This window comes from Acromyrmex echinatior, chromosome 15, assembly GCF_024713525.1.
Source record: "Acromyrmex echinatior isolate Ae372 chromosome 15, ASM2471352v2, whole genome shotgun sequence".
Lineage (NCBI taxonomy): Eukaryota > Metazoa > Arthropoda > Insecta > Hymenoptera > Formicidae > Acromyrmex > Acromyrmex echinatior.
Window position 1 is genome coordinate 9295755 of NC_141866.1, and position 23944 is coordinate 9319698.

The following is a 23944-nucleotide window of genomic DNA, read 5'->3' on the forward strand; positions in this document are numbered from 1 at the left end:
TAATAATAGCAACATTCTAATAATTTATTGTATTAGCTCGATAATTCAAAAAGAGCATATAAGTATTTTTTATGAAACTTCTATATAAAGAATGCTCTCTCTCTCTCTCTCTCTCTCTCTCCCCTCTCTCCCTCTCTCAAGAATACAGTGTTAACCATTCAAAAACATTAAAAAATATTTATTCAAAATATTTACATTAAACATATTTTGGTCCATATTTATATCCCACTTTTATCAATAAATTCCCGCATTTTTTTTTATATAAGTAAAGTGCGAATATGAACTTTTGAATCTTTAAACCTATGCCTTTTGTTTCAATATAATATTTAATATTTCAAATTTGTTTTGGATTTAAGTTGGAGTCACGAATTATACTACATAAAATAAAAGTTTAATTTAAATGTGCTTCTTTTATTTTCATAATAAATTTGATGTATTTAATTGCACATGCTGTAGAAAACGAAAACAATTATATTTATTTATTCTATTTTGTTTAAAAATAGCTAAAAAAATAACACTTTCTACAGTAAATGCAACGTAGAATTAAACATTCATGCAGTGCAACGCATTTCATTCGTACATTTCATACTACATTTTACAATTTCCGTTGCAATTATCTATAAAAATACCTGTCCGTATACAAATTAAAGTCTTTTAAACTCTATTTCTATAATAAAAATGTTAAGATTTCACAATCTTTCTCGAAATAAAAAATATTTTTCTAATTTATATACGCATTTTTTTCAATTATGATTAATTTCTGTAAAAAATTATATCTTCAGCATTCTATCCAGTTTTTACACAATTTAGGAAACATAATGTAAAAAATTATCACTCATTTTAATCTTTATAATATTGCTGGCGTATATATATATATATATAATTAAGAAGTGATGTACTCGCACATTAAAACTGTTATAAAAGTATCCTTAACAAGAATAAAATCGATGCAAATTTATATGGACCATGAAAATTTGTTGGGATAAGCTAAAGTTGTTTCACGCGTTATTAATTAATTTTACGGGAGAGGGTCCGTGGGAGAGTCTTCGTGAATATAGAATAAAACTCTGCACTTTACATTATCAAGTGAAACCTGCCAACCCTGTGACACATTAACGCCTTCTGCACCGCACTCGGCCTCGAAACTACAGGAATATTAATCAATTTTCTAAACTAAAGGCAATTCTCTCGCGTGAACGAGCAAACGTCAGTTTTTAAGAGCATAATGTAATAATCCCCAACAAATATTCTACATTCCCCGAGATGTCTTGTTTCCGTACAATTCACTGTTTCTCCAGGGAAACCATGATGTATCGGTTTACTCGACATAAAGTCGTTTGTGTAGAACGTAAATCGCAAGAATCGTTCGCGTATATTTCACCGCTTCTGACGTCATAATTCAAGATGGCTGGCCTAGGTGTATTGCCGACCCTTAATCTCATACAACTCGTACAACAATGAGATCGAAGAATTCAAAATTACAGCGACGGTACGATTAAATGGAAGCAAATGATTATACGGCTAATATGCAGCGCAGTCACTCAAACGATCTGACAAATCACGCCAATATAATTTCAAACAAATGAAAAATTTTTTTACATTTTTTTCACTTATATGTCACAGTTATATTACTTGTTACAATAAAAATAAAGTAATCAATATTATTTCGATTAATGCAATAATTTATAATAGGTAACAAATAAAATTTGACATTTTCAATAAATTGGAGAGTGTTCAAACGTAGATAAATGATACTTAAAATTTTCAATGTGCAAAACGATCATTTTTCGTTTCAAAAATAGTGCTTTAAATGTAATATGTTTGGTTTACAAGAAGCGAAAAATATACATCCATTTCGTCATTTGCCACGAGCTAGTTTACTCAACGTCGTAAATGAGTCGACAAATATTATGATTTATTGACAAATAGTAGTTTGCGAGTTATGTACATAATTACGAATTTGATTGCAAATACAAACAGGAGGGTACATTAACATTATTGTTCGCTTGTAAATTACTACGACTGAAATTTTTCAAGCGATGGTAATCGAGATTGATAGGAGTTTAATAATGCATCAGAGCGGCATTAATCGAAAATGCAATAAAAAATGACGAAAAGGAATTTAAGCATGTGTATTATAAATTATTTTAAAAAAACATATACGCTCAGTTTATTATTAAATTTTAATATTCCATATCACAGTTAAATTAATTTTCGAATTATTTTTATGTGACGGCACAAAAAAGCTGAAAATTAATGAAAGTGTTGAGGGGATTTTTTTATTTCTTTGATATAACAAGTGCAATCCAAATATACTGACATATAATTAACGAATGTATGCAACATCGATACTTTAATTAATTTAATGATACTTAAATATTATTCGTTATTCTACAAAAAATCTCATTTTGTTAGTATAATAAAACAGGAAATAAACTTTGAATACATGTAGCAAAATTGACGAAGGTACATCTACATTCAATCTTTAATCAATAGATTAATTAATATTTATTGCTATTATCCGATAATATTTTAGTAACGTATCGACAGGATACTGATATGTAATCACCGAACCTCCCCCCAGCAAAAAACTAATATGTATAAAGAAACAATTGGAGCTTGTCTCGGATGAATGTCGACCGGTGATAACAAGATTAACGCCTATGCAGGTATATAGCATAGCTATCAAACACAAACGGTCGTCAATGGGCGGAAATTTAGCAATATTGGGGATCGTTGTACACAAGTGTCAGTCGCGTCGACGATGCATCTACCCTTGTCTGTCGGTTTTGATTGAAACAACAACATCTCTCTTTTAGACGGATATCGCTTCCGCACTTGCGTATGCTTACAATTTGGTTGCGTCCACAAATATTGAATCCCTGTATCAAATATACAGCTGCAATTCGTCGTTACGAGTTTTTCGCGCTGTCGGTTTGTCAACCTTACGATTTCGTTATCGCTTAAAAGCCGTATATAACCATTTATAAAATTTGCAGCTAATCAATCTCGTTCTCTTTTTTTTCTTACGTAATCTTATAGCCGCATACTTTTTGGCATATTTCAATATTAGGACGAAGAAATTTTTTAAATTACGGAAGAAATAATGCGCAGAATGCACACTACTACCCGGTCATCCTGACTATGTAAATTCTATTTTCCTTTTTTCCTCATCGATTTATTTTTCCAATTTTTTTTCCATTATTTCATTTTTTCTCGCCTATTTTTATCGGTCAAACAACTATACCGTTTTAGCACTTGAAAATCGATGACGCTACAACGAAATTTCTCCCGGATTTGCGGATAAGTTTAAAGTTGCCCCCGTCGCGCACTTCATATATATCGGGCGTAACGCGTGGACCTAATCTTTTGATCCTATAAGCATGGTTCAGCGTGAAATCCTTGGAAGCTGAAGAAGTTAGTTACATGGGACTAATGGAACGCAGTAGGAGCTCTGGATAATGGACGACGGTATGGCATCGTAAATAGTAGATGCACTTCACTTTACAAGAAAATCTAGTTTTATTTTTGAATTTCGCATCAGATCTTCTAATGGAAAACAAAAAAAAAGTATATACAGAACAACGGAAATTTACGTGTAATATTCAGAAATTTATGACTTATCCGAAACTTGATTCCCTGCCAAATATTATGTATGTATATCCCGCGGTTATTGTATACATTATATGTGCATATCTGAAGAATAAATCATAAAATTATTACAAATGCAAATAATGCAAATAATTATATTAGCATAATCAAAAAGAAATAATATCTATCGTTTATTTTTAGAGCAATAAAATATTCATTAGAGTATTAGAATATTTGTTTCAATGTATATATTTTCCTTAATTGTTACGATAAATTTCGTTTTAATTCAAGCACCTAAACGTATATTTTATTTCGCTCTGTACATATTTTGTTTTATTAAAAAATCACATGCATAGATTCTGAATATTAAGACCCCTTTGAACTGTCACAAACACTGTTTCAGAAAAAACTCATCGCTCACTTTTTGTCTATGTGACTGGTCATAAACTTTAAAGCCACGTAAACCTTTTTACTTCTTCGAGAAGAGATTAGTCTCTCGTTAACGCGTTTTTTTCCTGGCCTAGGAAAAGCCAGGAGAAGAAGAACTATGACGGAGATATCTTTGTCGACGAGATTCGGCCGTTTTAAATCGAAAGCAAACGATCGTGAATTTCGAGGATCTCTACTACTGGCAGCTCGCGATTTAATCGCGTAACAGTTTGCTCGGCTTTTCTTTCCCCAGAAATAGATTTCCGACGTGTCGATTCTCCCTCGTTCCTCGTCCTCCTCCTCCTCTACTTCCCCTCCTCCATTTTCCACTAACGGCGGGGAATTTATGGAGTTTCGAGCACGACCAAGAGCGCAGTTTTCTGCTCGTGATAAATGCATCCGCTATTGTGAAATGTATATACACGCGCCTCTCGCAGAGGCTGCTACGTGCGCCTGCACTTTCAATTTTGAATTGGCTCAAATACGGCGAGATTTAGTCGACCGCTTTTGGTCCCAAAGTACAAACGACCGGCACAAATATTCGCACAATTTCAGCCTATTAAGCAAATAACGTCTACTATAACGTACAACTGATCGTAATTCATCGAGCAAATTTTCCTTGCACGATTTGTAGTTTTTAAAATCGTGCGACTAATTTATAGAGTGATATGAAAAAAAAATCGCCCCATAAAACTGTCAAAAATAAAATTTTATATTAGTACAATAATATAAAGAGCTCTAAATAATAATAATTACACTGAAATAATGATAGTATAATAAAATTATTTTATATATCTAAATAATAATTGTATGAGTTTGATATTCAAATCTATTTTTTGAAATTCGAAATCTTGACATGTTTTGGCTCCTTGATTGAACCATCTTCAGAAATTTCAAAAAATTTTTTAATTACAGGTATGACTTCTTTTTAACATAGAACGTTTTATATAAAATTTTATAACAATTTATTAGAAAGAATTTCATTTATTGCTGTCTTTATAATTATTATATAAAGATTTTACATTTTTCTATTATTAATTGTAAATTAAGTGAATTGATCGCGTAAAACAAATTCAATAGGTATATTTCGAGGTATATTTGTTATAAGTTTTATTAACAATTTAAAAAAAAATCACTTCTCAGAAACTCGACAAATGTTATTTCTTTTATCAAATTTTCCTTTTAAATATGATAAATATTAATAGTATTTAAAAATAGTTTACGTTTGCACTTTTTATAAAGTAAGAATTTATTTTTCATTTTCTTTCACATTTTCTAAATCCATTCGTATTTCAGTGGTTTTTTTTTATTAAAATATAAAAATTGTTTCATACAACAGGACAAAAGTCTATTTTCCATTATTGAAGTTCGAATTAATTTTCCTTTCTCTCTCTTTGAATGAATAAAATATTTGATTGCGAAACAATGTTCCTACGAGACGCGCGAATTTCCCGTAATACTCAAAATCGTTTTTTCTCCGATCGGCTATTACAGAGACATTTTCACGTCATTGTGATTGCATCATTGTGAGAGAAGACGATTTTACAGGGGCTGTAAAATACAATTTTTATATCCTGCTGAGATGTGAATCGCCAAGTAAACGAAATTTCAAGAGTTACTTCGCTGACGCGCTTATCACGTTCTACCGATAAATTGTGACTGTATCCATTATTACAGTATACAAAATTTATCAAATTTTGTAACAGTATAAAGGATTAGCTCTTAGTACATACAATGGATCATTCACATCCTACGCATTTCTCTCCTTTGAAATATTAGGAAAAGATATTTTTATTTAAATTGATTAAATAAAGTTTCTATCGTTTCTTTTTTTTAAATAGATATATCACCTTATAAATATTTTCTAAAGACGCTAAAGTATATATTTTATTATTAAGAAACATTTATAATTTTTGTATGCTTGTAAAGTGATGAAACCATTCGGACAACATTATGTGAGATAAAGAATCGAAAAATCATCATATTAAGGGTTAAAACATATAATAATTCATTTAAAACTCTATTTTAAATAGAATATTTTTATTTTTTTTTTATTATTTCTATGTGTTTATAATTGCCAATAAAATTTTGACTTTTACTCATTTTGTTTGTCATGTTTGTTACGGTGATGATTGACATACTATAAAAGAAAATAAACGCTTTCCTTTAAATTGGGAGAAACCAGTGATCGATATCAAATACGATTTACGAAGCTCTCGTTACGTGCCGACAAATCGATATTCACACAATCGATATTCGGTTCCGTTGATTTAAGTTAAAAACGCAACACGGCGTCTACAAAAGTCCGTTTGATTGGCTTTTATTCTTCAGTCGTACAGAAGCGCTCGTTTTTCCTGCCCCCCTTTGAAGTTTTCATGAACAGACATCACGCTTTTGCGCCCTCCGGGACTTTTTCTTCAAGCGACGCTGACTGTTAGAAAGTTGGGAGATACTTCTCTATCGTGGAAGAACGATTGTTTTTCGACTCCCTGCCGGACGGACATCGAAAAATGGTGATGAGGAAGAGAGCCGTGGGGCGGGACACTTTTTCCTTGCTAGCAGGGAATACGTGGGATTTGCGTCATGTGGTGGGAATAAAACTTTTAGTTCTTGGCAGTCGGCCGCGCGCGCAAAAAGCCATTGTGACAACAATCACTATATATAAGACAAATTTTTCGTATTGCCACAAGAAAAATGTTGACTTCCCTCGTGAAAATATATTTAGCCCCTTACATATTTCCGTATATATGATTAATGTTGCAAGGTAGCAACAAGAAACATTCACGTACACGAAAAGTTTTACATTTTAAAAAGTGCCTTGATAAATTGTTACAAAAAAGGAAACTAAAAATTAAGATATAAATCAGAGAAATATGATACCTATCTCTTTTCTAATAATTTCACGGAAAGAATGATTTCGCTGAAATATCTAAAGATTTAGTTATATCTGAAAACGATTTTATTGCGCCATCAAAATAATTATGTAGAAAATTCAAACATAATGAGCTACAAAAACTTTTGAGCAACAAGTATATATATAATTATTTTGACAGTTCAACAAAATTATTTTTAGATCTGTATTTCACTAAATTTATAAATACTTCAGCAAACTCGTTCTTTCCATGTTAAAATTAAAGTTATTATAAATTCGATATATGCACAAGTCTTTAATTACAATCAAAATTTTTATGACGTAAATCGTGAAACTTTAAAGCAAAATTTTCAATAGAGAAATAAGATAAACTCAGTCTAATTTCACCGAAAATTCACATTCCGTTAAATCATTTGTAATTCATCGAAATAATAAAATCGCGCAACGAACCATGGAAAAACAGTGGCTCGTTACGGTGTATTGGCGTTGCTATCAAACGTGAACGCTATTCGTCTGGAAATTCAATCAGTTTAAACCAAATGGCGAGTAGGTTCCGGTGAATTCAAGTTAATGAAACGTTCCGACACTATTGGAAAATTTAATAGAGTGCATACGACCTCCTAAGGCAATCTCACGACGGCGTTTGTTGTAAACGCATCTATTTTTCGCACACCCCCGTGGATTCATTATCAAAATTGATTGTGGTAGTTGCCCGTTACAATCCTGATAATTGCCGATCGATTGTTCCAATTTCATTGGTTTCGTGGGTTACCATAAACGTGACACCTCGCATATCCTCTCCGTGCGTGTATAATTCTCTTGAAATTTATATTTAACACAAAACTCAATATTGCAATTATACTGTAATCGTAGACTATTGAACTTTTTTATATTATTAATAATCTCTTAAAAATTATTTTTTTTTTAATTAAAAAATTCATAAAAAGAATTTAAGAAAAAATTGTAATATTCATGAGATTATCAGGACGTTAATAAAATTTCAATAACAATAAGGATTTTGCTATTTTTGTGTTTACCATTACATTTCTCAATAGTAAAAGTAAGTATTTTTCTTCAATATAAGATCATCTATGAAAGCAACGTTTTAACAAAATCTTTTTCCGCGTTTCAGACATACGTACGAAAGGACTGACATCCCACAAAAAAAACCAGCAACCTCAAAGTCCATGGAGTCTCGGAGCAGAAAATTGCGCAAAATGGGGACTATGAGAAATTCTGAAATAGAGATGGAAGTGTATGAGGGGAGTAACCGGCGTTTATCGGCCAGGTATTGACCCTGCGTCTATCAAAAACGAAAAAAGCTTCGGATCCGCTCTAACGAAGACAGACTATGATACATTATTTAATCAGATGATAAATAGCGAACACTGAAGACGGAAAATACACTTTACCGCGATGGAGGCTCACGTCGATCAAGCCGCAAACGCAACTGTGGAAAATCCAGTCTTCTTCGATGTACCAATCATCTTGAGAGCTATCGTGCTCTGTCTTCTCATACTCATCACTATTGTAGGTGAGTCTACTACACACACACACACACACACACACACACACACACACACACACATACACACACACACTCACTCTCTCTCTCTCTCTCTCCTGCTCGCACGACATTTACTTTGCAAAAAAAATTGTCATTTTTTGGAATAAATATTTTATTTTGAAAAATTTTTTTTTTTCAAATTTAATTTAACAATTAAAAAATTAATATTACGAAAAGGAACTTTATTTATCTGCTTATTTATTTAAATTCGTATTAGTTTAATTTGTCTCAATTTTTAATATTATAAATTCTTTCGATTAGATGTTATATTATTGCTAAAAAACCAACATATTTTTATATATTTTTGAAAGAAATTAAAATATTTTTTAATGTGTAATTAATTTAATATCTATTATAATAATATTTTAATACACTATTATTTAAAATATAAATAAAATGTCTACATTGCGCGTATAAAAATGTATTCATATCCATTCATTAGCTTCTGTATTGAATATTGAAATACGAGTCGATAAGTTAAAATTGAGAAGAACGATATTTCAAGAGTAATATATAGTCTCGCGTTTTTCATACCTTTAGAAAAAGTTTATGACACACGTCAATATGAAGGCGGCACCCTTCAAGACTTGCTTTTCACAACTCGGAAACAAGCCCTTAAAAAATTTTTATGGACACGGTATTCTTGCGCGCGGTATTCGCAACTGATTATCGCTGTACATGCTGTAAATCGATAAAAATAATAATGAAAACCGTAATTGAATAAATAATACATTATAGGTTTTCTTGTTTTATCACGGAATATACATTACGTTACGTGATATTTTAACTTTGCTTTTTTAATTCAATGAATATGCCGACTCACTCTTCTGGATAAAACACTCGCGTAATACGAGAACAATATTTTTCGTGGACTGGCCACTGGATTGTATTATAAACCACGCAATTTCTCACTGTAATACACGTTATTTATTTTCCGATAATATGAAAGATTGAGAATGTTGTTATATTATGTTAAAATATTATGTTAAAATTATGTAACAATGAATAGGGAGAAAGAGAAAATAAGGTATATAAAACACTTCTTTCTACACATTGTTTTTTATGTTTTTTATGTTTTATAATTTGTTTTATATGCTAGTCGTTTAAGCCGATCAAAATGTCAGTGAGCCTCTTAACGCCGACTATGATATCCGAGTTATTCAGATGCGAAATTTTGAGACTATGAGTTATTCAATGCGAAATTTTAAAAACAACAACACTGACGCATTCAATAATTTAAATTGCTGGTTTGAATTGCTGGTATTTTTCAAACATTTTTGCTTATAAAAATCATAAGTTTGCAACATTGAATAAAAATCATAGTATCATTTAAATTATTTAAAAGATAATTTGTTGGGCAATTTCAGAATTCATTTTTAATGCAAAACCACTTATGTTGATGTCAAATCATATAATAAAAATTTTAATTTTATCTCGTTAATTTTTATCTTCTTAATTTTTATATCGTAAAGATTATTGATGAACAATGTTAATATAAATTGTTTACAATAAAATAATCTTCATGTATTTAAAAAATTTCATAAAAAAATTATTTTATTTTAAATAACTTATAACAACATATTGTTCGTTACTAACTGTTAATCTCTTCTAATTAATTTTGTATTAAATGAGCTAGTCATTGCCATTATTATTATTTTAAAGTAAGTTACTTAATTAAAGTTAACGTTAAAAGTTAAGACACTTTTTAATTAGTTATCAATGAGCAGAAAGAATGTCGTGGTCAAAGACATTTTGATGAATAGATAATTTTGTTGGCGCCGCTAAATGTATATATAATGAATCGACTCATTCAAGCTGAAATCTAAAAAAAAGAAAAGTTCGTTTCCTTAATTCGAAGTCGATTCGACCAATTTATCTCTCGTTTTTATTCGAATGCTTCCAACGATAATTACCGACCCGATTTTGGCAAGTCATTTTCTTTTGCATGCCAAACTTCCGATCCAACAGTGTCTACGAGGCAATTGATCTCACCTCGATTAATCGTTCTTCTTGCCGTAATTATATGCCATCAAGCCCCAAATAACTTCACCCCTTCCGATCATCGTCAGCATCATCCACGCGGAGGCGACCACCCGATAGTAATACGTTAGTGAGAACAATGGCAAAGATCGCTTGGAAAACGTATTAGTTCTCCAAGGCACATAATATATCATCAAGCGGTGACGGTTATCACAATATCCAGTCGCATGCTTTGCGTGAATGGGGTTTTCCGCGAGGCAAGCGAACTAACATTGTTTTACGACTTGTATTTACTTAAGTACAACCCTTTCCTGCCATGGCTTCACCCTCAAATTCTCCTCAGCAATACCGAGAATAATAGAACGCACTTTAATATTAAAATCTCTGATTGATTATTATCAACGCTAAAGACATTTTAATATGAGCATAACGTATGATAAATGACTTTCATGGGCTTCGATAAATATTTGTCAAAGACATCAGCGATCATCGGCAAGTATGATTAATATGTCTATAATCATTACGTAAGATATTCCATAATTAGCAGAAAGTGAACACGTAAAGTTATTTACACATGCTGTTAACGCTAACTTTGATCTAGATATAGAATTCCGCGGATAATTTACACTATCGCTATAATTTATTCGCTTTGATTTTTCATCGATGTCATTCGTCGACTATTAAATCTCGTGAAATAAATCTGTGTGAACATCTTTGACTTCCCTGAGGATATATTTCTCGAAAGGGAATAGAGTTAAAAGTTATTGAGAAAACAGATAAGTTTATCGCGCTCCGTTGTAACATCGTGGATAGCGATGTAACCAAGAAAGATGCGAAAAAGATCCGCCAGCAGCTGTTGGATACATCCACACACATACGTCCTCCCAGTGACTTGACAAGGCTCGAAGCACATTCCAATATTAGTATAGTTCACTAGCTAACTAACAGTTCGTTGAACATGACGTCAGCTGCCATGAATGTGTCTGCTCTTTCTCCTTCTCTCCCCTGGTGTAGGGTAAATTTTCTGAACGCTTGGCGAGGCACAAAACCGTGAATATCGTTGCGCAAATGTAAATTAAATAATCCCCTCTCATCCCCCTCTTCCCTCACACAGTAATCACTGCAAATCGAGCGAAACTTCTCAAATGCAGCGGGTTGTACCAACCGCATTCGTTCATCTCTCTTCGGGGACGCAAACAGCGGAGCACGTAATTTAGCGCAAAGTTCGCCACTAGTATATACGTGGAGGTAATTGACTGTAATCGAACAAATACGAGAAATCAGAAATAACTGTAATTTGCGAAGATCTGATATCGAAGAATAATAGGTGTCAGATTTCTTTTCCGATAAATCGCAAATTGAAAAAAGAAAGTAAAAAAGGAAAAACTTCCGATATTTATAATACAAATTGTATAATAATAGTTTTTTACAGGAAAATAAAAACTACTCAATGAACATTGCATAATTTCGAAACGTAATCACGTATTAATATTATATACAGTATGTACACACCACGTGGAAAGAATATATATTACAGTTTTTTTTATTTATGTAGAAAGTAAAAGTTTTTCTCTCATAAATTCAATTAGATCATAAATTCAATTAGTGTAAATATACGCATCACGTACCATAAAAGAAATCAAAGTTTAATTCAATTATATTTTGCTTTTGAATTACCAGCGTTAAACTTTTTTTATGAAAAAAAAAATGAGTTTTATTAGAAATACACGTTTGAGAAAAACATTTCTTGATATATACATCATGTATATGATGTTGATAGGCATCTTGCTTGTTCGTAAAAAAAATAGCAAGCCGATAGGTTAGACCGCCGACGCGAACTGAATGTGTTACTCTACCTTGCCCTTCGATCGTATAAAGGTTAAACGATGCGATGCGAACACATAACGTACCCCGCATGAAGACGTAATCAGACATTTCCGATAGTTATCGTCTCTCGAGAAACCTGGGGTTGCATTTTCAATGAAACTAGGGGAAAAAAAATATAGCCTTAGGTTACAGGAAAAATATATATATAAAGTTACTTCAACAATTACGAGTATAAAAATATCAATCATTTTTCATCATTATATTGAAAAAGATAAAAGTAAATTGTGTTACATTTAATTTTAAGGTTGCCGGTGTAATGTCAAAAGCGGATATAATATGCAATTTATTTACGTGTCGCCGTTCTATACACGAAAATAAATGAGTTTCCGCGCATATGACAACGGTCGCGATTGATAAAGCGAACTTGTAGCATTTGCCGTCTACTCCGGTTTTGGTTTATTAATCAATAAACGGCCATATAATTCAATTAAAATCTGTCCTATGGTGCGGCAACGAAAACAAGTTATATGACTACACAGTTATTGGATAACGAACCATAACCGCAGTTTTCGGCACGTTTTACAGGTCCACTTTACATCGATCGCGCGTGTGGTCGTGTGAGAAATTCGTTTATCTGCGCGTAGACAACGAGAATAAATTATGCATTATTTCTGCTTTGACATGATAAAATTTTAAATAGATATTGATGTTAAATCCATGTATTCGAAGATTATGAGGGACGCATGATAAATTTGTATGAAGGATAAATTTGAAATATCGATAATCGAATTAGATCGAACGTAATCTAAATCGCGTTGAAGAGTTATATATAAAAAAATATAATATATTTTTCATAAGAAATTTATTATCAAACTCTTCCATTTTATGAGGAATCAAAATCTATAAGTAATTTTATCGCCTCAAAATCGTCTATTCTCATATGTAATTATCTTATTCATTTGTCACATTCCCAAAAGCTCTTATTATCCACGACAAGAACATTAGCTACTATAATTTTTTATTCTCTTAACAAGCTCGTTTGCATAAATCTGATGAATTTTTCGTATCATCTCTCTGCGCGCAATTTGAACAATGCGAAATATACATCTCGACTACCAAAGCGTTATTCGGCTTTCGGAAAAAAGGATTAATGTTTTTGACGCTTAATACCCCTTTTCATTCTGCAGATTTTTCTGTCGTCCAAAAAAAAAACTGCATCGATCTAAACCACGTTATTGTATGTTGAGTTTATTCCCAAAATTGCGCTCACAACAATGCATAGAAACCATAAACCGCATATGAAAATTATCGTGATGCAATGGCGATTTATTTATGATAACAAGAAAATATTCTTACTTTTTCAATCTATTGTATTTAAAAATTATTTTATACGGATATTAATATTTAACATGATAACTTTCTAGAATCTCATAAAATACTCGTGATAATCAAAATAAATCCCGACGATTGTAATAATTTTAATATTTGTACCATTTCTCTCTCTCTCTCTCTCTCTCTCTCTCTCACACACACACACACACACACACACACACACACACACAAAATATTGGATGATTTTAATAATTAAAATTTTAAGAATAAATAATTTTTAATTTAAGATTATATGAAAAAGTATTATCTGTATAAAATTGATAACTAAAATTAATAACGGAATGTAAAAAGACAAGAAAGAGAGAGGATAAATATAGCATTTATTGTAATATTAAACAATCTATAAATTATCAAAATCTACATATTAATAACAAATATAAAAATATCTATTATTCATCATCCAACATATGGTACACAATATATGCAAGAAGCATTATAAAATTCTTTCGCTGAAAGTGTCTTTGACAAAAAGCTCGCTAAAGAATCGTGGCGTCAAGCCGAGTTTAGCACAACAGATTAAAAACTGCAGACTGTAAGTTATTTCTTGACAAATAAAAATAAATCGTGCACTGCGCGTGTCTACTCACAGCCTTTCCCAGCTTATCCGTATAAAGCTTCAGCTTCGGATGGGAATTCTTTTTTTTTTTTTTTTTTTAGTACTGCAAATATACTGCTCTTTAATGGAGTGTGAGAACGAGGGCGCTTAGATCTTCGCCAGTTCGTTGAAACGTCTCTCGGTCCTGGTTCCTCCTTCTTCATAGGAGTTAATTACGCCAAAGTAAAACGTCGTGCGCACATTTCTTTTATCTGTCGCAACCGCGGCGATTATACTTTTTCCCGTGGAGACATCCGATCGTGCAGCTGCAGCTGCAGCTGCGGTTGAATCGCAATGTATTTAGTACGCGCATCTTTATCGTTCTCAACCGACTACGTCTGAATTGTACACAAGTGCACACAACCATCGTATGCGGATATTGTATTTGCGGACACGTAAATGCGAAACTAATGGACACGAAAGGAAAGAAACTTGTTCGACATTTATAGAATTGTAATTCTGTCAAACATTTATATCGACTTACGGCGGTGAAAGAGAGAAAGTACGAATTACATGGCTTCAGTCGTTTCTAGAAGTTCAGGCGCTCTCTAATTTAAGCAAAGTCTATTGTCGTTCCCCCTGAGAATTAAATTTAATTAGTACACGTCTAGACTGCGTTATGTAGTCTTCGGAGACTTGGACTTAGTTGCTATTTCTTCCAGTTATAAAACTATTGCTTCTCTACCGGGAATCCAATTAGGACATATCTTTGTAATTAATAATTCTTTCATTTTAACCTACACACGAAGTTATTAAGTATTTAATATATTATTTAAAAAAAATTAATATATCGTATTTTCGCAAAAAAGTGACATGTAAAAATTATTGAAAAGAGAAAGAAAATTGTATATTTTAAGATTAAATATGACAATATTAAACTTGGAACTAATCACAAATTGCTTGTTTCAAGTTCTCTAAAATTATAATGTAGATATTAATTTTGTTATAATATAATATTACCCCTAAAAACTTATCTTTATTTGTGTCATTTTTCTCCTGTCATTTTTTTTTAAGCATATGAAAATCCAATTTGTATTACTTTCTCTAATTAAAGGTTGAATTAGAACATAATCCGTAAAAAATACAAAATTTGAAAAATTTCGACTTGTGTAACTTTTCTTGCAGAGGTGCAGTATACAATCATTATGCTACAAGATATTTGTAATTTCCTTATGGTTTATAAGAATACGATATCTATTATCTTGTGTCATAAACAGCGATAAGTAACGCGATTTCTCTACGCGAAAAATCGGATGGAACATCAGTCGTTCGGATAAAATGAGAGCATAAAGTACCACGATACGCAAAACGGCGTGTACTAGCACGATGTAATATCCTCGTGAATATAGTAACATGGCAGCTTGAGCTTCTATCCACTTCCCTTAAACACGCTTAAACTGGCGGTGGTCGAGTACGTTTACGTAATACATGAATGTAACATTGCGTTACGAATACATGAATTCCTCTACCATAGAGAAAACCACACGAATCTGAAAATTTTGATTACCGTCGAGTTTCGCGATTACACACAATTACAAGTTTAATCAAGCCGCAGTCGCACCAAAAAAGATTGCGCTCGTAATCTACACGAACGGTTTTATTCGTAAATTAATTTTATTCTTGTTGCAAACATTCCAGTTTCTTCTTCATTGCATTTTTAAGAACCAACGGTCGAAGGACAGAACGAATCTCTTAGGAATCGTATTTCTTATTGAACAGCAATTCAGGAACGCTAACGTTTTAAATTTTTAGTAACTTGCAATTTTACGAACAAGGTAATTTAATTCTCTTGCTGTTTAAAAGATTCAGGTAAAATTCGAAGATTGCTCGACTTGCATTCTAAATAGAATTTTTTGCGTAACTCGTGGTAAGAGATAACAGAGTATTTAAAATTCCCTGAAAATTCCCAGATTTTCCAGATATCTTGTTCAAAATTTCAGATAAAATTAGAGAATTTTTTAATTTTGAAATAAATTAAAGTGCAAGTAAACTATATGCATTGAAAATTAGCAGAAGATAGAGTTTTCACAAAACTATATCTATCTTTTTCTCTAATTAGAGCAGCGAAACTTATGTAAAAGATAGTATAAGAAATATTTATTACAAAATAGTATCAACTACTTTATTCTGTTCACTGTCTTCTATTGTCAACTTGATATTTTTTAATAAAAGTTCGCGAAATACACGAGAATGTGCGCGGATGTATTATATATACCGTACTTATTGCTACACCCAGAGAAAGGTTTCTTCAATTCAAAGAAATGTTTCTTTGCTACATGGTTAAAGAAAAAAATTTCTTTAATTTAAACATAATTTTTTTAAATCAAATAAATGTTTTTTTTATTTTATTTGATTTAAAAGAATAATGTTTAAATCAAAGAAATGACGTTCAACATTTTGTATTGTCAAGAAAAATTATTAAAGTAGAAGAAAAAGATAGAATTTAAAAATAAAATTTAACCTGAGACCCAATACAATTCCTCGAAAAAAAATTGTCATTTTCAAAGATAAAAAAAGAACCAAATTTTTCTAAATAGTAAACATTGTAGATAATCCCTTTGCAAGACTTCATTATTTGTTTTGACTTGTTCTCGTCTCAACAATCTCGAGGTGTTCTTACTTTTCATTGACTTCCTTCGACTGACCGTCATATATGGCCGAGACATCCGATCGACAGTTTCGTATTGTCCCAGGAGCGCGAGAACTCGATAGTCTCGATACGAACTAAGGAGTCAAGAGCGGCAATCGGACAATTTTCGCGTAAATGCGCACACGATCGATCCGTGGCACGTTACACGCCCGTATAACACGTCTAGGAACGTACGAGTGATTTCGTCTATTCCGAATTTGCGGAACTTGATTGCCGCTATTCAGACTAGCTATCAGGATTGATGGTGACTGAGCCTGAATTTGCCCCTTGCAATATCAATTACCGAAACTATTATTAAAGAATCGAAAACGTGACAGGCCGTGAATTCAATTTGCTTAACGACTTCTTAATCTTACGTCATTCAACGCAAATTTCGTAAAAGTTATACCAGCGAATCCCCTCTGCCCGCCTTTCGTGCACCGATTTTGCAGAACGATCTTAAAAATATTATTCATCGCGCAACTCTTTTTTATTATTTCCGGAAGAACAATTTTGCTGAAGTGTTTAAAAATTTAGCTATAAATACAGATTTGAAAATGTTTTTGTTGAATCATCAAAATAATTAAGTAGGAAACTGAAACGAGCAATCTTATAAAAAATGTAGACATTTTAGCAGCTAGCTTGAACATTTTCCATTATTATTTTGATAATCCCATAAAATTTTTTTCAGATCTGCATTCAGTTAAATTTTTAGATGTTTCTGTAAAACTGTTCTTTTCGTGCAAATATTTGAAGGAATTTTATTTTATCAATTATGTATGTCAACTATAGAAAGAAAGAACTCAAAGTCGACAAGAAAATATTGTTTTCGTATCTCTATTCAGAGAAAAAGACATAGTAGTAACAACTATATAAAAGTTACAACTGCAGGTGCAAGTTTTACATGTAGATTTAATGTATATACGAAAAGTTTTACTGAAGTATTATATTTAAAAGTTTAGCTAAATAGATCTGAAAATAATTTTATTGATCAAAATAATAATATGTAGAATGCTTGATAATAAAGAAACAAATAATTATGTAGAACGCTTGATAATAAAAAACGTTGATAATAAAAAAAGTTTTCATATTCCAATAACCAATTTAAATATAATTATTTTAATGGTTCGAACAAAATTATTTTTTTTTACATATATTTCTAATTAAATTTTTCTTCAGTAAAACTTACTTTCTTTAGCAAAACTATTTTTTTTGCCAATTTTTAATTACAAACTGCAAACTGTAAAATAATTTTTTCAAAACTACATACATTAATTCTATACAGATATGAAACTTATGTAGCTATCATCTTTACAGTTGCTATCATTATGCTTTTCTAATTGTTTCTAATATATTATATACATTCATATCTAAAAGAATATTAAATACGAGAAAAATTAAATAATTAAAACACGACAAAATTAACTAATAAATAATAAAATCGAGCAATAACTAATAATAGACAAGCAATAATCACTTACCGAAACGCAAATCAGCAGCAGTTGCCTCTCCCGATTGATTCATTACGTCCATTTCCTCCATGCTCCACAATGTTCCTGGATACACCGGCGACATACTTCCACTGGAAATAATAGAAAATTAACTAATGAGTAACAGAACTGAGCAGTAGTAATACAGTACAATAATAGTCAAGGAATAATCACTTACCGAAACACCAATGAGTTGCTGTCATCTCTCTCAGTTAATTCATTATGCCCATTCCCTCGACGCTCCTCAATGTTCCTGAATTCACCGGCGATATACTTCCATTCACACTCCTGAATAATAACGTGAAATGCGGGATTATGACATGTCCGTGGTACAAATCCGCACGTCAATTCGATACGACGCGACGGAGAGTGATCGACATCGATCGAGGATTGACTAGCGCGTTCGCGCCTTTTTTACTCAGAACTCTCGATATTTCCCGCGTAAACGCCAAACACGTCAAAATGGTGGATGAGTCGCTCGCGCATTTCGCGGACGGTCGCGATCGCCGACTCCGACTAATTCGTCACAATAGCGATCCCTCGCGATACTCCCCTCGACGTTCTTCGATCACGACGATGCTCTCTCGCGTCCTGAATGATGAAAATCTTCCTCATCGTTCTAACCGCCCTCACCACGCTCGTCGGATGAGCGACAAAGAGAAAACGAAAACGCGAAGTGACGCGACACCCGTTGATCACGCATACACCGAAAAACGCGGTCATTCGCAGCCGTGCGGGCTGACTGATACGATGAAATGATCGACCATCGTTAAATTCGACACTCCCGATCTTCATTCGTGTGCGGAATTCACCCGAGATGACTAAAAAGACGCGATAATGCAAAGCAATTGCGATCCTACTGCGCAGTACGTGTACCGATGCCGTTTGACTCGCGAGAAATGTGTAACTAATTTGAACCAATCACGTGATTTGCGGCCAACTTCGCGCGCTCATGCGACGCGGTAAACTTGTTTTCCAGCAGCCCAACGTCTTGATATGTTGAATATGTGAATATAAAATGTTGTTGAATAGATATTAATTATTATATTAAATGATTAGAAGAAAATTCAATTATTAAGATATTTTATAAGTTTGCATAAAATATAAATATTATATAAATAAATAAGAAATTTGTTTAAAGCTTGTTCTATTTCATATATAATATTTATATAATATACTCAAATAACATAATATTTAAAACGCCATTTAAATCTAAATCAATACTTTAAATAATAAAAAAAAATTATACGATAAATGTCTAAAATTTTTTAAAACATAAATGTTATATAAATAAGAAAATTGTTTAAATATAATGTATATTAAATAAAATTTGTTTAAAACTTGTCCTATTTCGTATATAATAATTTATATAATATACTCAAATAACATAAGATTTTCAACTACTTTAAATAATAAAAAAATTTTTATTATACTCGTAAGTCTAAAATTTTTTTAAAACCCTTAAAATAATTGTCAAACTATGTATGACGTAATTCTTATTTTTTTCAATTATTATAAATATATTATTATTTAAATATATTATTATTTACATAATATAATTGAGCACATATGTGTCCCCTTAATAAACAGAATAGTTATAAACAATAACAATAGTTGTACATATTGCTGGAATAGTATTTCTATGTAATTATATTATTCTTACTATTCACGATGGCACATATTTTTGTTACAGGGAATTTGTTCGTGATAGCGGCTATTCTGTTAGAGCGAAACTTACAATCTGTAGCAAATTATTTAATTGTCAGTTTAGCTGTCGCGGATCTTATGGTCGCCTGCCTCGTAATGCCTCTCGGAGCTGTTTATGAGGTACGTATTAAGACTGTAAATTATTATCATGCATTTTCTCTACAGACAAATTATGCCAAATGATTGGCAAAAAAGAGTGCGAGCTTAAAATTTTTTGCAAATTTGACAAAATGCGACGTTCGCGAAATTTGTGTAAGAGGAACGATTCATATTTCCATCAGCAATGTCAATGCCAAACTATCGTTGTCAACAGGAATAATGAATATTGCAGAAATTTTAAAATATGGTGGACTTGACCTTATACTCACATTTATAAAATACAAAACGATAGTAAAACATTATATAATTTCTGTATTATAATAACCTTTACATGAGAAAGAATGGCTAAAACATTAAAAAGTTTAGCTAAATACATATAATTTTATTGAGTTATCAAAATAATTATGTAGCATGTTTAAGCTAATTGCTGGAATATCAAAATTTTACAGCATTACTCGTCATACTTAAATTTTCTACATGATTATTTTGATGATTTAAAAAATTAGTTTTACATTTTTATACTTATGTTAATTTTTAGATACAGCAAAATTGTTTTTTCCAAATAGCAATGAGTAATTTGGCAATGTTCAATATTTATTAAAGAGTTGGAAAAGTTATTTTCAAAAAAAGTCGTTACCATTATTCGTTATTCATTGTAAAATATCATTACACGATACCCAATAGAAAAAGTAACTCGTTAGCGTTATCAAAAGAAGCATTCAATTAGAATTTCCGTTACCTTTTTACTGATTTTTATGATCTTTTTTTAGAATGACATCCAATTATCTGTATCGCTAATTGACTACTTCAACACGAAATATCTAATAATTATACATATATAATTAATTGCAACATGGTCAAACATAACACTCCCTTCTATATACATATATGTATCTTATGTATACAAAGTAACGATTATATTCATTACTCAAAAAATGTGACTTAAAAAGTACAACTGCATTTATTATCAATAAAAAATATAATATCGATACCAATTTATTACTAAAATAGTAAGTATAATTATAACGGCGTAAGGCATTACTTCTCTAGATTAAATAATTAACTTAAAACATTCATCAGTAAGATACATTTTAGCGTACATATTGGACGACACGTGTACATTAATTTTTTTACATTTTATTACAGCTCGCATTCGCGAAATAAAAATTTTTCAGTAAAACTGTCGAGGTGCCGGCCAATCTCTTCGTAAAAATACCATTCTCTTTCCGCGCATTACACTTTCATTAAACATTAACTTATAGTTCGTTGCAGCCATTTACAAGTTATAACATCCGTACGAAACCACGTGTATTCACACTCGTTTCTTACACGGTTTTACGACAAGTCATGTATTTGTGAAAAAAAAATCAGTACGAGACGCAGTAAACGCACGCATTCTTCGTGGATTTTGACACTTAAACGCCAAATTCTTTTTAACAAACTTTGCGAGTTTGTTAATTACGTGACGACAGCAAAATATTCCGAGAAAGAGTTATACATCGCAGTTGCGATTGCAGCAATTTATTGTGCTCGAGTTTCACAAATTTTCGCGGGGAATTTCAATAATGAAAAGAATTACAGAAAATACGAATTACGCAGAAGAATTTAACAATAATTTATTAACAAGCGAGACTTTGATTCGTGAAAATTACGGTAAAATTCACAATCAATTACGTATAGTAATTACGATGAGATAATTTACAGTGACGATCACTTTTCATATATGACACGTCGCATAATTAAATGTTTAATATTATATATCGAAATTTCGGGAAAATACAAGTGGAATTTTAACGCACGCATTTTATTAGAATTTTATTTCGATCGTGGCATTTTATAAATGCCACAATCTCAAAAAAAGACTTTAATGTCACGACTGCGATGCTTTAAAAGCTGAAGCAGTTTTCTACGCCGAGATATCTCTTATGTTGTTTCCAGCGCGAATGCAAACAATGGGGAACGTTGTTACACATATACATATTCAACAATTAACGCGCGAGTATACAGAGATAACAAGCGATATAGCTATGTACATACAAATGATTAGCTTTCGATTCTCTGTTCTAGAGAAATGCGCTGCGCCGTGCATTATATTTAATAAGTGTCAGTAAATAAGCAGAACCTTACATTTTACACCATAACAGGAATAACATAAAGTTTAATTATAGCGACGTTATTTAATTAATAAAAATTTCAACTGAAATTATTTTTTACCGCGAGAGATAATACGTGCATCCTAGCGTGATCATCACGTTATATCTTCAATTACGATTCGTTTTTAAGCACGTTCTACACTTGAAATACAGCAGAATTGATAAACGTCAGGATAATACGCAGAAATTCGTGCTGATGATACGAATTTGACTACAATCGCGCTCTACATAATAATATTTCCTTGTACCCGCTTTTCATTCTGGAATATATCCATTCAACCTGATTATCCTCTGTTTAACGGAATTTTTCCGATATATATTATATATACATCCTTATTTAAATTCCTCGTTTTCCTAACGCAACTTTTAAACACAGCTTCTCATATCTTATCATATACTTTGCGCTTCTGCATGTATCTCATCTCAGTACTTTTTTTCTCTTCTTTTCTCATTCCACTTTTCTCTCATATTATATTTCCACACTCTCGCTACATTTTATGACACGCACCGCGTCCTTCTCGCTTTTCACAGACGTCTCCAGCGTAAAATAAGTTTCTCTCTTCCCATCATCATGTTCTTTAAGTCCTCTTCATCGTCGCTGGCGTGTCAATATCTCTCCCGCTTTATCATTAATGTGGTGCAATTTTATCTCAACTACCATTCAGCCGGCGCATTAACAATTTTTACCGCCATGTACTAGATCGACGCGCGCATCCATCCTCTTAACACGGACACGTAGAAATTTATACGTCTGCCGTTTAATCCGAACATTTGATGGATGTCCGCTTTACAACCGCCTCTTTCACCCGTTTATCGGCGGACGCCAGAAACGTGCACGCGAACGACTTCATTAACTGCGCGTGTACACGCGACGCTTGATTAAACCCTTTGGAGACTCTAGAAGATGCTCGATATGAGAAGAATTGTTAAGAAGGAGATTTGCGTCAACGTTTTAGCCGCGATTGTTGTCGGTAATCGCACCCAACTAACGCAAAGTAATTTCTCTGAGTTTTAATCAGTTACATAATTTATTCTAACATTTTCAGACTTTATTTAAAAATAAAATTTCTCGTGTGATTTTATTTATTCAAACTACTATTTCCTTTCAAGTAATGTTAAAGATGACTACAAAAATGTAGTCAAAATATTCATGAAGAAACTTATTTGGAATTTCATGTAAATTTTATCAAATTAATATATTGATTATTAACAATTTACGCATCATTTATCGCACTAACTCTCAATTTAATTTTCCTTTTGAAGTAATACAATCTTTACAGTGTACAATTTCTGTAAACATTTCTAATAATCTTCCTTTGAAACGAAATCTTTGAAATCTATATCTCATGATTTCCAAAATCGTGTTAAAATCTTGCTCTTTCAATTTCATTTCCAACTTTGAAAGAAGGAAATAGTGATCAGGGAACTATAGATGAATACAATGGATAGTCAAGAACTAGGACACTCTTAAGTTCACTATTTGCTCTATCATGGTTTTCTCGACGAGCATAAAAAAAAACCTATTCTTATTCTTTTTAGTTTCATAAATAAATAATGTAATGTAAAAAAACTCAACAATAGAGTTAGAAAAGTTTCGGAGAACAGAATTCCAT

General features: G+C 31.8%; 1 protein-coding gene and 1 long non-coding RNA gene across 10 annotated transcripts in view; one reads left to right on the forward strand and one right to left on the reverse strand.

The window, feature by feature from the left end:
• Positions 1-19609, reverse strand: part of LOC147907267 (uncharacterized) — a 69872-nt gene extending 50263 nt beyond the window's left edge. The window contains exon 1 of the long non-coding RNA XR_015547564.1: positions 18364-19609. This is a non-coding gene — a long non-coding RNA (uncharacterized LOC147907267). The remainder of the gene's footprint in view (positions 1-18363) is intronic.
• 5-HT1 (serotonin receptor) overlaps positions 1-23944 on the forward strand; it is a 131059-nt gene that overhangs the window by 96822 nt on the left and 10293 nt on the right. For all 9 annotated transcript variants that reach the window (XM_087413882.1, XM_011055360.2, XM_087413881.1 and 6 more), the window contains 2 exons: positions 8025-8426; positions 20066-20199. In XM_087413882.1, coding sequence (XP_087270008.1) covers positions 8309-8426; positions 20066-20199 — 252 coding nt within the window. In that variant the 5' untranslated portion in view covers positions 8025-8308. The remainder of the gene's footprint in view (positions 1-8024; positions 8427-20065; positions 20200-23944) is intronic.